The sequence below is a fragment of the Vulpes vulpes genome, chromosome 2 (genome assembly GCF_048418805.1).
Source record: "Vulpes vulpes isolate BD-2025 chromosome 2, VulVul3, whole genome shotgun sequence".
NCBI lineage: Eukaryota > Metazoa > Chordata > Mammalia > Carnivora > Canidae > Vulpes > Vulpes vulpes.
This window is the reverse complement of record NC_132781.1, coordinates 157,045,727-157,059,225: the sequence shown is the minus strand read 5'-3', so window position 1 is coordinate 157,059,225 and position 13,499 is coordinate 157,045,727. Positions and strand designations below refer to the sequence as shown.

The following is a 13,499-nucleotide window of genomic DNA, read 5'->3' as shown; positions in this document are numbered from 1 at the left end:
AGAGGGGAGGTCAACTGGGGGTGAAGGGTACCGATGACGTAGGCTGCCCAGACGTTTTTCTAAACCTGCCGTCTCCAAAACTAATACGAAGGTGACCAAGCCCAGCGTCCACAGTAATAAAAGGTACCGGGGGGTGCAACTCGCTTCGAAGTTCCCTCCCTACAACGGGAAAGGCCGAGCCGTGGCCAACATGCAACAGCCAACAACGTCTGCTAGGCTCTCCGCTCCTGCCTGCAACCCTTTCCACCGCCATCTTCTAGATAAGAAGCCAGAACCTTTCCCAAAGGGCTTTTCAGCAGCATCACCTCCGAGCGGCGAGCCCGGGTCGCCCGGACGCGTTGAGAAGGAAGGAAGCCTCCGCCTTGCCCCCTCTCCGCGCCCGCTGGAAGCGCACTGCCGCCCGCCGTCCTCTCCTCCCCGGCGAGACCCCCGGGCCCCAGCCCAGTTTTCCAAGGTCCGGAGCCAGACGGGCGCAAGGCCCCGGTGCGCGGGCCTCACCTGCACACGCCGCGGATGCAGGGCTCCAGCCAGATGCGGTAGGCGGTCTCGATGTGCTCCTGCGACACCTCCTCGGGCCGCACCGTCTCCGCCCAGCGCCAGGCCGCCTTCTCCAGCTGCAGCCGTGGGGCCATGGCCTTGGCCCGAGGAGCGCCTCCCGAGCCGGGCCGTCGCCGCTGCCGCCGCTGCCGCCGCCCAAGTGGGCTCCGCCACCTGCCAGCAACCGGGACCGGGCGATTCCTCAGCCAGCTGGCCAGTCAATCACCTGTGCGCGCCACTGCCGCCGCGCCCGCCCGCCCGCGCCCGACCCGCACGACCGGCCGCAAAGCGCCGCCGCCGACACCCGACACCCCCCGCGCCCGGAGACGTTGGAGGTGCACTCTCCGCCGCTGTGAGCGCATGCGCGTTCCCAGCAGCCTTTGCGCCTCCCCGCGCCTCTCGCCGGACGCGCCGAGAGGAAAAGGAAGCGGCCGCTCGAGCTAGTGTTGCCACGTCCTCACCGGCGCTGCTGGGGAAGCAGCGTCCTGAGTACCACTATCCTAACGAGTCGGCGCGTCGAGAGCAGAAGGCCGCCTATTCTTGCTCTCTGCTACTTCCCCTTTAACCTTGAAGGAGTCACGCGAGAAGCTACTCAACGCACATAGGGTCGCTGGACTGCGGGGTAGGACCTGAAACCGGGTCACCAAAAAAAAAAAAAAGAAAGAAAAGAAAACCAGGGCCGGCTCGCTACAAGATGATTAAACTTGAGCCTGGACCGGTTCCGACTCCTTTCCCGAGCCCTCCTGACGTCACGGGACGTTCTGGCCTTTTCCTGAACTAGAGCTGGACTACGTTTCCCGGCGTGCGTTGCGTGCTGTCACTCACTGGACGCTAGGCATGCTGGGGTTTATAGTCCTGGAGGTGGAGGGGGCTTTGGGTGAGGGCTCCTGGGTGCGGTCTTTCGGGCTGGGAGGGTCTTCTTTGCAGCTGGCCGACCCTCCCGGCTGCTGTTCTCTTTTTTTTGATGACTGCTTAGTGCTTTCCTGAAGCTCCCGGGTTTAGAAACATTTCCTCTTTACAAGTCTTGCCCCAGGATATGAAGACTAGCCTCCTCGAAGTGTTTTGCAAACTATTAAAAGCACTGCTAGAGGGAAGATTTTTGGGGACTTTGCATTTGAATGAGAGCCCGCCGGGGGTTTAAGCACTAATTTCGGACACCGCAGTTTACCAGCTGGATAACCTTGGACTTGATGCTTAAAGTGATAAACGTTTGCAGAAAGCATGACGTAGATAAGACGTGGTCCCCGCCTTTGGGGGGTGGGCGAGGGGAGCGCAGTAGAAAGAGAGATCCCCTTTCCAGCCTTGGAAGTTTGCAGGACTCGGGAAATGGCTTACCGGAAGACCTTATCTCTAAGTACATCTTTTTTTTTTTTTTTTTGGTCTAAGTACATCTTTAAAAGTTGAGTAGAACTTAGCCAGGAAGGGGGGGGGGGGAAGGCACCATTACAAAAGGGAACCACAAAGAGAAAAGGCACAGAAGAAACCTCTTGGTGTGAGAAAACAAATTCTGAGACAGGGAGAGGTAAGCTATGAGAAGCAGGCTGAGACTTTGCTTTTATCTAAGAGATTCCTTGAAATGTTTAAAGCTGGTGAGAGATAAAAGTGCAGATTTGCATTTTGTACGGCTTCCTCAGTCTCAGCCAAGGTCAAGGGCAGAGAAACCTCTACTAAGACTATTGAAGTAACACAGGTCAGAGATAATGAAGGCCTCAACTGGGGAGATGTAACTAGGCTGGGGTTTCAGAACACCTGGGCTCTAGGGGACCCATACAGACCAGGTGCAGCCACTCACCATTGACAAAATCCAAAGCAGGAGCATGAGTAGTGGTGAAATAAGAAAGGAGTTTATATCAGTGAGGCCGGCACCGGGAACACTGTGGACTAGTGTCTCCAAGAATGTCTCCCAAGTGCTGAAAATACGTCCAGGTTTATATAAGGAATATGTGGGACAGTGCTCAATACATCCAGGCGGGCAGTGAAGGTCACATCCATCTTTACCTCGATCACTCTGGATCTTGCTAGCCCAGGGCAGTCCTTGTTGCTTGAGGGGATAGTTTGGCTCACATCAGGGGATGCTTTGCCCTCAGGGTCTTTTGCAGAGTTTAGAGATAAACTGGAACAAATTTGATTAGAAGGTATAGACTAAGGTCAAAATGGAGGTAGTCCTATTTCATAATAGGTATGGCATAAGGAGAAAAATTTGAAAGATATTTAGGATGTGGAATTGCTATAGCTTGATGTTGGTCTAATCAGTGTCTAGTCACCTTGTTATTTGACTTTCAATTCTGGGTCATAGCCCTTTCCTTGGCACACGATGAAATAGTGATCTTAGTCACCATGCTGTCACTACTCTATGCAGTTTTCTAACCTGGTAGTTAAGAGTTTATGCCTAGTAAAATAGGAACTACAGAAGCAGCAGCAGGTTTAGAAGAGAGATGGCTTCAATTTTTAATATACAGTAGACCTTTGAACCATGTGCTGTACCTTGACCCCCGGTGGTGTGGAAATTCTGGGTATAACTTCTGACTCTCCAAGAACATAACTACGGATAGCCTGCTTGTGACCAGAAGGCTTATCGATAAAAACACATTTTGTATGTTCTATGTATTTTAGACTGTATTTTTTATTGTACTTTTTTTTTTTAATATTTATTTACGTATGATAGAGAGAGAGAGAGGCAGAGACACAGGAGGAGGGAGAAGCAGGCTCCATGCCAGGAGCCCGACGTGGGACTCGATCCCGGGACTCCAGGATCGCGCCCTGGGCCAAAGGCAGGCGCCAAACCGCTGAGCCACCCAGGGATCCCCTTTTTATTGTATTCTTAAGCTAGAAAAGAAAATGTCACTAAGAAAATCATAAGGAAGAGAAAAATACATTTATAGTACTGTATTCATAAAGAAAAGTATAAATGGACCCACACAGTTCAAATCTGTGTTCAAGAGTCAACTGTATTGCATTTTAGATGTGTTATCGAAAAGCGACTTCCATGATTCAGAGCCAAAATATAACAGGAAGACAGAATTGGGGATAAAGAGGAACAATAGTTTTATTGCTTTGCCAGGCAAAGGAGGCCCCACAGCGGGCTACGGCCTTCAAAAACTACTAGCCCTCGAGGGGGCCTGGGTGGCTCAGTAGGTTGAGTGTCTGATTTCAAGGTCATTGTGCCCAGGTCCTAGGATTGAGACCCATAGCAGGCTCCAAGCCTGGCGGGGAGTGTTGTCCTTCTCTCTTTGCCTCCCACAGCTCGTGTTCTCAGTCTCCCAAATAAATAAATCTTAAAAAAAAAAATTGGAAGTCCTCCCAGAGGAAGGGGCTAGGGTGTTTTATAGGGAAATACAGGCTATAGCTGGTTTTGAAAGGAATTGTGTTGTGCTGCCAACCTCCTTCATCCTGTCTTTAGGGTGGTAGGGGAGGTTTATGGAAGAGGGAAGAAAGTTACTTTAAAATTGAGCTTTGCCGAAGCATTGGTGCAGCTATTTTGACTTTTATTCAACTTCATGCTTTTTAGGCAATTTCTAATCCATCAGGGACATACATGCCATAACAGCAGACAGGAATTTGAGTCTTGTGGGATATATTGTCCTACACTATGAATTTTTCAATCTCTACTGGATGATTCTCGTCAGCATTCAAATATGCTATGATTTCTCCCAAGTTTAACAGTCTCTTGACTCCCACATCCCCTTCCAGCTACTGTCCCATTTCTATGCTCCCTTTATAGCAAAACCACAAAGGGTTGTCTATACTTTTCTCCAGTTCCTTCTTCCTATCCCCGGTAAGCCCATTCCAAATCAGGCTGTTGTCTCTAATACCCGCACAGCCACTCATATGAAGGTCACACTGTGAAATCTTGTTGGTAGGTTCACACTTGATTTTTGCTTGACCTATCCAAAGCTTTTGACTCATTTTTCACCCTCTGCCCTGGAACCTTTTCCTTAAGTCGCAGAACACCACTTTCTCCTGCTTTTCCCGTGTTTCACTGGTCATACTCTTTTAGTGTCCTCTGTTGGTTCGTTCTCCTCTCTCATCTGTAAATTTGAGTGGCATAGGGTTGTCCTTGGACCGCTCCTCTAATACATTTACTCCCTGGATGATCTGATCTCCTCCTGTGGCTTTAAATACCAGCTGTGTGCTCATGACTGCCAAATTCATTTCTCTAGATTTGACCTTCCTCCTAAAATGCCAGATTTGTATATCCCCTCCTGCTTACTTGGCATCTCCAATGTGCAGTAGGTATTCTGCACTTTACATGTCCAAAACCTACCTTATTCTACTTCATTTGCCCCCAAATACCCTTCTAAAACTTGGCCATCTCAGCAGGTGGCAACTCTATCCTGCCAGAAACTTTAGAGGCAGGCTTAACCTGTCTTTCTCTTACACCCCCATCCAGTCCTTTCACAAATCTTGTCAATTGTGCCATCAAAATACATACAACCACTCTGCAGTTACCATTACCACCCTGGTCCCACCTGGATTAGAAAGCTTCCTAATTGGACTCCAGGTTTCACCCTTGCCTCTCTGTAGTCTGCACGTAAGCCAGATGGACACTCCTTGGCTTAAAAACCTTCTAAACTTCCTGTCTCCCTTAATAATAAACAAGGGCCCTTTCCTCTGCAACTTAACCCCTAAACCTCATTTCCCACCACTCTCCCTCACCCCAACTTTGCTCCACCAACCCTGCCTTCCTCCCTGTGCACGATTACCCAAGCACCATGCCTCAAGACCTTTGCATTGGCGGCTTGCTTTGCCTGGAACTCTGGTGCACAGCCACATGGCTTGCTCCTTCACCTAATACATTTTGGGAACAGGGGAAGGACCCTAGAAGGAAGATCCAGAAGGAACAACTGTTAGACATAAGGAGAATCTGGGATGCCTGGGTGGCTCAGTTCGTTGAGCATCTGACTCTTGATTTTGGCTCCGGTCATGATCTTGGGGACTTGAGACAGACCCCCATTGGACTCTGAGCTCAGCACAGTCTGCTTGGGATCCTCTCCCTCTGCCCCTCCCCCTGCCTTCACATGCCTGTGTGTGTATGTGTATTTTTTCTCTCTCTAGAATAAATAAATCTTTAAATAAAAAGTAAAAAGAGGTGAAGTTCACTTTAACAGTATACTTAACCCTTGGGGATCCCTGAGTGGCTCAGAGGTTTAGCACCTGCCTTTGGCCAAGGGTATGATCCTGGAGTCCCGGGATAGGTCCCACATCGGGCTCCCTGCATGGAGCCTGCTTCTCCCTCTGCCTGTGTCTCTGCCTCTCTCTGTATCTCATGAATAAATAAATACAATCTTTAAAAAAAAAAGTATACTTAACGCAATATATCCGAAATGTGTATATTTCCACATGAAATCAACATTTAAAGTACTAATGAAATATACCCCCTTTTTTCACACTTTATTTTGGAAATCTGGTGTGTATTTTACACTTGCAGCTCATCTTAGTTTAAATTTGCCTCATTCAGGGGCTTGATAGCCACATGTATGGAGTAGCTACTGTAGCAGACACCCTAGGTCTATATTAACTTTTTTTTTTTTAAGATTTAATTATTTATTTTAGAGCAGGCACAGTGAGGGGAGAGGGAGAGGGAGAAGCTCAAAAGAATCTCCCTGCAGTGGGGAGCCCAATGTGGGGCTCCATCCCAGGACCCAAGATCATGAGTCCATCGTTTACCAGACTAAGTCATCCAGGCACCCCGATTTAACTCCTATTCACTCTTCAACCAACTCCGATCTGGCCTATGACCTTTGACCTTATCACTCCTCTACCTTATCAAGGTTAGCATGGCTTCCATGTTACCTAATCCAGGGGTCCTCTCTCAGTCCTCAGCTCTCTGCAGTCACTGCTCCTACCATCCTGAAATGCCCTTCTCTTGGTTTCTGGACATTATCCTCTCCTGGTTTTCCATTTTCCTCAGCTGCAATTCCTTTTCTGTCTTCTTTGCTGCTGCCTCCTCCTCTGTTGGTTTTCTAAATGCTATTTTAAAATAAAAACTTGGGCAGCCCTGGTGGCTCAGCAGTTTAGCGCCGCCTTCGGCCCAGGATGTGATCCTGGATACCCGGGATCGAGTCCCATGTCGGGCTCCTAACATGGAGCCTGTTTTTCCCTCTGCTTGTGTCTCTGCCTCTCTCTCTCTCTCTCTGATGAGTGAATAAATGGAATCTTAAAAAATATAAAATTAAATTAAATTAATAAAAATTATTCTGGGATCCCTGAGTGGCTCAGCGGTTTTAGCACCTGCCTTTGGCCCAGGGCGCGATCCTGGAGTCCCGGGATCGAGTCCCACGTCGGGCTCCCGGCATGGAGCCTGTGTCTCTGCCTCTCTCTCTCTCTCTCTATCATAAATAAATAAATAAATCTTTAAAAAAAAATAAAATAAAAACTTCTCCCTATCTGTTTTCTCTACATGACATAACTACCTCACTTCTCACACCAGATGTATGGGTTTTCCACGCATCAGCAATTCTGTGACACCAGCCAGATGTCCTACAAATTTAACCCCATTCTGTGACTACCTTGAGATCACACAGGTTAAGGGTTCAGACCTTCAAGACTGTATATACACATACACCCCTCAGACACCAATGGCAAATCCAAGTTCTCATCTGTGTTTCTGACCAACTGGCTTTGAGTCAGAGGTGCCCATCACCCCCTCCCCAGGTTTGACTGACTTGCTAGAGCAACTCACAACTCAGGAGAGCATACTAACTACCAGTTTATTAGAAAAGAATGCATCGGGGACGCCTGAGAGGCTCAGCGGTTGAGCATCTGCCTTCATGATCAGGGCGTGATCCCGGGACCTGGGATTGAGTCCCATATGGGGCTCCCTGCATGGAGCTTTCTTTTTCCTCTGCCTGTGTCCCTCATGAATAAATCTTTAAAAAAAGAAAATAAAAGGATGTAACACAGGAACAGCTAGATAGAAGAGAGGTATAGAGCAAGGTATGTAAGAAGGGACACAGAGCTTTCATACCCATCCTGGACACAAAACACTCCCAGCATCTCCACTGTTCACCAGCCCAGAAGTTCTCTGAACCCCATCCTTTTAGGTTTTTATGGAGATTTCATTATGCAGTGGGAGTTGATTAAATCATTGGCCATTGATTATTGATCGCTATCTCCACTCCCCAGGGGTGGGGGGAGGATGGGCCTGAGGATGAAAATTCCAGCCCTCTAAACATGATTGGTTTTCTTGGCAATTAGTCTCCATTCTTAGATTATTACCCAGGGGCTTTCCAAAAGCCACTTCATTAACAGGAAGTCAGGTGTGGTTGGAAGGGGCTTGTTACAAATAACAAAAGACAACTTTATCACTCTAGGAAATTTCAAGGATTTAGAAACTTTGGGAATGGAGGAAGACTAAACAAGTATTTCTTATAAAGCACAGCTGGATTTTTGCCAGCCTTTGTCCTGGACCCACTTCTATATCAATCCACAAAAAAAAAAAAAAGAAAAGAAAAGAAAAATCAGATTATGTCACTCTGTCATCCTTTCACACTTTAGACAAAATCTAAACTTTTCATGACCTATAGGACTATAGTAGGCAGAATAATGCCCTCCCCCAAAGCTATTGACATGTTCTGAATGCTTTCATTTACCAAGAATTCACTTTTTTTTTTTTTTTAAGATTTATTTATTTATTCATGAGAGACAGAGAGGCTGAGACACAGGCAGAGGGAGAAGCATGCTCCCCTCAAGGAGCCCGATGTGGGACTTGATCCCGGATCCCAGGATCACGCCCTGAGCCAAAGGCAGGTGCCCAACTAGTGAGCCATCCAGGCATCCCAAGAATTCACATCTTAAATCCTAATGCCCAGTGTGATGATATTTGGGGGTGCTTAGATCATGAAGGAGGATTAGCACTCATAAAAGAGACCCCAGAGAACTCCCTTGCTCCTTCTACTTATGTGAGGACACTGAGAAGACAGCTTTTTATGAACCAAGAAACTGAGTTCTCACCAGACCAAATCTTCGAGTACTTTGTTTTGGGTTTTTTTTTGTTTTTTTTTTTTAATTTTTTAATTTTTACTTATTTATGATAGTCACAGAGACAGAGAGAGGCAGAGACACAGGCGGAGGGAGAAGCAGGCTCCATGCACCAGGAGCCTGATATGGGATTCGATCCCAGGTCTCCAGGATCACGCCCTGGGCCAAAGGCAGGCGCCAAACCACTGCGCCACCCAGGGATCCCTCTTCGAGTACTTTGAACTTGAACTTCCCCGCCTCTAGAACTATAAGAAATTATGTTGTTGATAAGGCACACTGTCTATGGTATTTTATTTATTTTTATTCTATTTTAACATGGTATTTTTGTTATGGAAGCTCAGAGTAAGACAAATGTGCCCAAAATTTGTGAATATGTTATGTGGCAAAGGGGACTTTGCAGATGAGATTTAGTTAAAGATCTTAAAATATGGAAATTATCCTGGATTACCTGAATAGACCCAATGTAACCACAAGGGTCTTTTTTTTTTTAAGATTTTATTTATTCATGATAGAGAATATGAGAGACACAGGCAGAGGGAGAAGCAGGCTCCATGCAAGGTGCTCAATGTGGGATTCGATCCTGGGTCTCCAGGATCACGCCCTGGGCCAAAGGCAGGTGCTAAACCATTGGCCACCCAGGGATCCCCTCACAAGGGTCTTTATAAGAGGGAAGCAGAATGGTCAGAGCCAGAGAAGATGTTACTCAGCTGACTTTGAAGGTGGAAGGAGTCACAAGCCAAGGAATGCAGGCACTCTTTAGAAGCCGGGAAAGAAAAAGAAATGGATTCTCTCCTGGAGTGCCCACAAGGATCGCAGCCCTGCCAACAATACCTTGATTTTAGTTCAAAGAAACCCTCTCTAGACATCTGACCTCCAGAATTATAAATTGCTAAGTTGGTAATTACAGTAGTAATGAAAGAGGACTTCGACTACTTCCATTTTGACCTCAGTCTGTATTTTCTAATTAATTAAATTCTTTCCAGTTTATCTCTTAAATCAGGCAAAAGACCTTGCAGGCAAAGCATCCCCTGTTGTGAGCCAAAACTACTGCCTCAAGCAAAAAAGGACTGCCCTGAACCAGTGAGACCCAGAGTGATTGACCCCAACACGTTGCTCTGACCTTCACTGCCTCCCTGTGTGTATACATGACCTTTGTCTCACACTTTCTTTATATAAACCTAGAAGTAGCTTCAGCACTTTTTTTTTGTCTAAATGTTTTTATTTGAAACAAATAGTTGCACCGAGCAAGAGCTTACTTTCCCCACTCCAAATTAAAACAGAGTGTAATAGGGGCAAACGTCATTTGGCAGGATAGTTCCAGTACGTGAACATCCTTCTACTCACTGTGGCTGGGGCAACTTTATTCATCAGCAATCATTCTTACACAAAATATTAACCCCAAAGTACCAATGTCACACAAAAGGAAGTGGTCTTAATTTCATATGTGGGGCTGTATGTTCTATAAGTGCCAAAAGGTAGAAGCACAAACACAACCCACTCCTTAAAAAATACTAAATAGTTCAAAGAATTTTCCATCCTCCCCCTTACTCCCATAATAAAAGGTAGTGCTGGGTTCTGACACCCAGATTTGGTTTTTATCCTGGCCATTTACAAAGGATTTCCCCATCTGACTTGCATCATTAGGGTTATGGATAAAAGTTCATTCACTTTGAAGAGAGGTGTGTCTACTCCTTCCTCCTCTTCTTGCCTTCATGCTCATGTTCCTTGGGGCAGCTGCTATCTGAGGGTCTTTTACAGCCACTGTGCTGTTTGGCCTCTTCCAACAACTTGTCCAAACCAAAAGGATCTTCCTCAAACTGAACTGGTCCTTCTTGGCCTCTTTGCCTACGGTCTGAACTAGAAAACTCCTTATTGGGAACAAATCTGTTGGTCTTTACTCTGGCTTCTAGGTCATCACCATACATGTCCTTGTCCAGATTTTTACTGGGCCTGTAAATATTCTGGGCCATATCTTTACCACCTCTCCAGGCTTGATCATAAATGTCGTAAATTTCATCTTCTCCACCTGCAAAACCACTGTCCATACCCTTGGACTGGTTGAAGAGCCTTGGTCATACTGAACTTCATTGGACATCCGCGGATTGGACACACAACGAGCGATGACTTCACTGATATCTCAATTTTCATTTATCTGTAGTTTTGACCTCTTATCAGGAACTGCCCTGGAAAGATTCTGGTTGTGCTGTCTCTCTTTTCACCTGTCATGCCAGATTTCTTCCTTCTCACGTGCCTCCCCATCCTCTTTTTCCACATAGGTTTTATTTATTTTATTTTTATTTTTATTTTTATTTTTATTTTTATTTTTTATAAATTAATTTTGATTGGTGTTCAATTTACCAACATACAGAAAAACACCCAGTGCTCATCCCGTCAAGTGTCCCCCTCAGTGCCCGTCACCCATTCTCCCCCACCCCCCGCCCTCCTCCCCTTCCACCACCCCTAGTTCGTTTCCCAGAGTTAGGAGTATTTACGTTCTGTCTCCCTTCCTGATATTTCCCACACATTTCTTCTCCCTTCCCTTATATTCCCTTTCACTATTATTTATATTCCCCAAATGAATGAGAACATACACTGTTTGTCCTTCTCCGATTGACTTACTTCACTCAGCATAATACCCTCCAGTTCCATCCACGTCGTAGCAAATGGTGGGTATTTGTCGTTTCTAATTGCTGAGTAATATTCCATTGTATACATAAACCACATCTTCTTTATCCGTTCATCTTTCGGTGGACACCGAGGCTCCTTCCACAGTTTGGCTATTGTGGACATTGCTGCTAGAAACATCGGGGTGCAGGTGTCCCGGCGTTTCATTGCATCTGAGTCTTTGGGGGTAAATCCCCAACAGTGCAACTGCTGGGTCGTAGGGCGGGTCTATTTTTAACTCTTTGAGGAACCTCCACACAGTTTTCCAGAGTGGCTGCACCAGTTCACATTCCCACCAACAGTGTAAGAGGGTTCCCTTTTCTCCGCATCCTCTCCAACATTTGTTGTTTCCTGCCTTGTTAATTTTCCCCATTCTCACTGGTGTGAGGTGGTATCTCATTGTGGTTTTGATTTGTATTTCCCTGATGGCAAGTGATGCAGAGCATTTTCTCATGTGCATGCTGGCCATGTCTATGTCTTCGTCTGTGAGATTTCTCTTCATGTCTTTTGCCCATTTCATGATTGGATTGTTTGTTTCTTTGGTGTTGAGTTTAATAAGTTCTTTATAGATTTTGGAAACTAGCCCTTTATCTAATATGTCGTTTGCAAATAATCTTCTCCCATTCTGTAGGTTGTCTTTTAGTTTTGTTGACTGTATCCTTTGCTGTGCAAAAGCTTCTTATCTTGATGAAGTCCCAATAGTTCATTTTTGCTTTTGTTTCTTTTGCCTTCGTGGATGTATCTTGCAAGAAGTTACTGTGGCCGAGTTCAAAAAGGGTGTTGCCTGTGTTCTCTTCTATGATTTTGATGGACTCTTGTCTCACATTTAGATCTCTCATCCATTTTGAGTTTATCTTTGTGTATGGTGAAAGAGAGTGGTCCAGTTTCATTCTTCTGCATGTGGATGTCCAATTTTCCCAGCACCATTTATTGAAGAGACTGTCTTTCTTCCAATGGATAGTCTTTCCACATAGGTTTTAATCCCAGCTCTTCTCTCTCTAGCTTTCTGGACCATTTCTCTAAGTTTCCCTTCATGTTTCTCCTTTTCTTTTTGTGCTGTCTTTCTCTCTACTTGAGCACGCATTTCTACAGCTTCACGAGCCTTCCAATCAGCAATATAGAGGGCTTCGGCCAGCTTAGCAAAGTTCTCATTGATGTGAACTGTCTGCAGGCCTCTTCCATCAGCAGCCAGACATTTGTCTAATGGAATTGTATACCCCTTTACATTTTTCCAATTTGAAATACAAGGAGGAATCTTCCACTTTTGTTGCTCCTTCACAGTCATCTTTCGGCTAGGAGAATGCATGGCAGGTGCAGGAGGAGAAGGTGGTCCTCGGGGAATTTTCTTATTCGTCTTGAACCTTGGAGGCTCCACTGGATCTTTCTGCATTTCCACCATCCGAGTAACTCTCTGTTTATTTATTTATTTATTTATTTGTAACTCTCTGTTTAGCTCCAGAGTTGAAAGCCCCTCCTTGCTGAGATGGTGTGTATCAAATATACTGAGCAGGAGCCAGTATATCAGCAGCTCAAACTGGCATGGCTGCAGCAACCTTCTGTGATACAGATTTTTCTAAGGCTACTCTTGTCTTTTCTGTTATCTCTTTAATGACTTCTTCATCAGGTCTTTGCAGATCTGGATCATCTGCATTCATGACTTCCTTGGGAACCAGGTCAGTACACTTGCTATAAATGACCTTGTCTTTTGACTGTCCTTGCTGAGCAATTGCATCATATTTAATTTTTCCTTCAGCATCCTCCTGAATGGCCAGTGCATTTGACATTTTTTTTCTTTCATCGCATATCCAGTGGATACTGGGCCTCATGGATCTCTGGAAAAGCATCTCCATTTTGGATGCTAATTGAGGTATCCAGCCTTTCCTATATCCATATTGGGGAAGTTATATTCAGGACAAGACCAGTGAAGTCTGTCTTGATCTCTGGGATCTTGCTTTTTCTTCAGCCTTAAGCTGGTCCTGAGATAGCTAAGTTGGTGCAGGTAAAAAGCTGGTGAGCGCCATCTTCTTCTGCTTAAGCTTCAGCACATTAGAGACAGTGTTTGAGACACCAGCCTGCTGTCTTCCCGGTGTCGGCCACACGGAAATCCTTTCTCAGAAATCCTTTCTCGTTTCACCACCACTTGTATCTTTGCCTTTGGATTTTGTCAGTGGAGAGTGGCTGAACTTGATCTGTCTGGGTCCCCTGGAGCCAGGTGCTCTTGCACCCCTGCACCTTGCTTAAAATAAAAGGAAACTAAAACTTGGGGGATCCCTGGGTGGCTCAGTTGTTTAGTGCCTGCCTTCGGCCCAGGGCATTAT

At 45.9% G+C, this 13,499-nt stretch overlaps 1 protein-coding gene and 1 pseudogene across 6 annotated transcripts in view; both read right to left on the bottom strand.

The window, feature by feature from the left end:
• Positions 1–868, bottom strand: part of USP48 (ubiquitin specific peptidase 48) — an 83,181-nt gene extending 82,313 nt beyond the window's left edge. For 2 of the 6 annotated variants that reach the window (XR_012000121.1, XR_012000120.1), the window contains exon 1: positions 499–836. Coding sequence is in view for 4 of the 6 variants with exons in the window: in XM_026012126.2 (XP_025867911.1) it covers positions 499–632 (134 nt within the window). In the remaining 2 variants the exon portion in view is untranslated. Of the gene's footprint in view, positions 1–498 lie in introns of all 6 variants that reach the window. The other 4 variants (XM_026012126.2, XM_026012129.2, XM_026012128.2 and 1 more) reach the window with 3 other exon arrangements.
• Positions 869–9,821: 8,953 nt separating this feature from the next.
• LOC112929723 (SNW domain-containing protein 1-like) lies at positions 9,822–13,262 on the bottom strand (annotated as a pseudogene).
• Between the last annotated feature and the right edge of the window lie 237 nt (positions 13,263–13,499).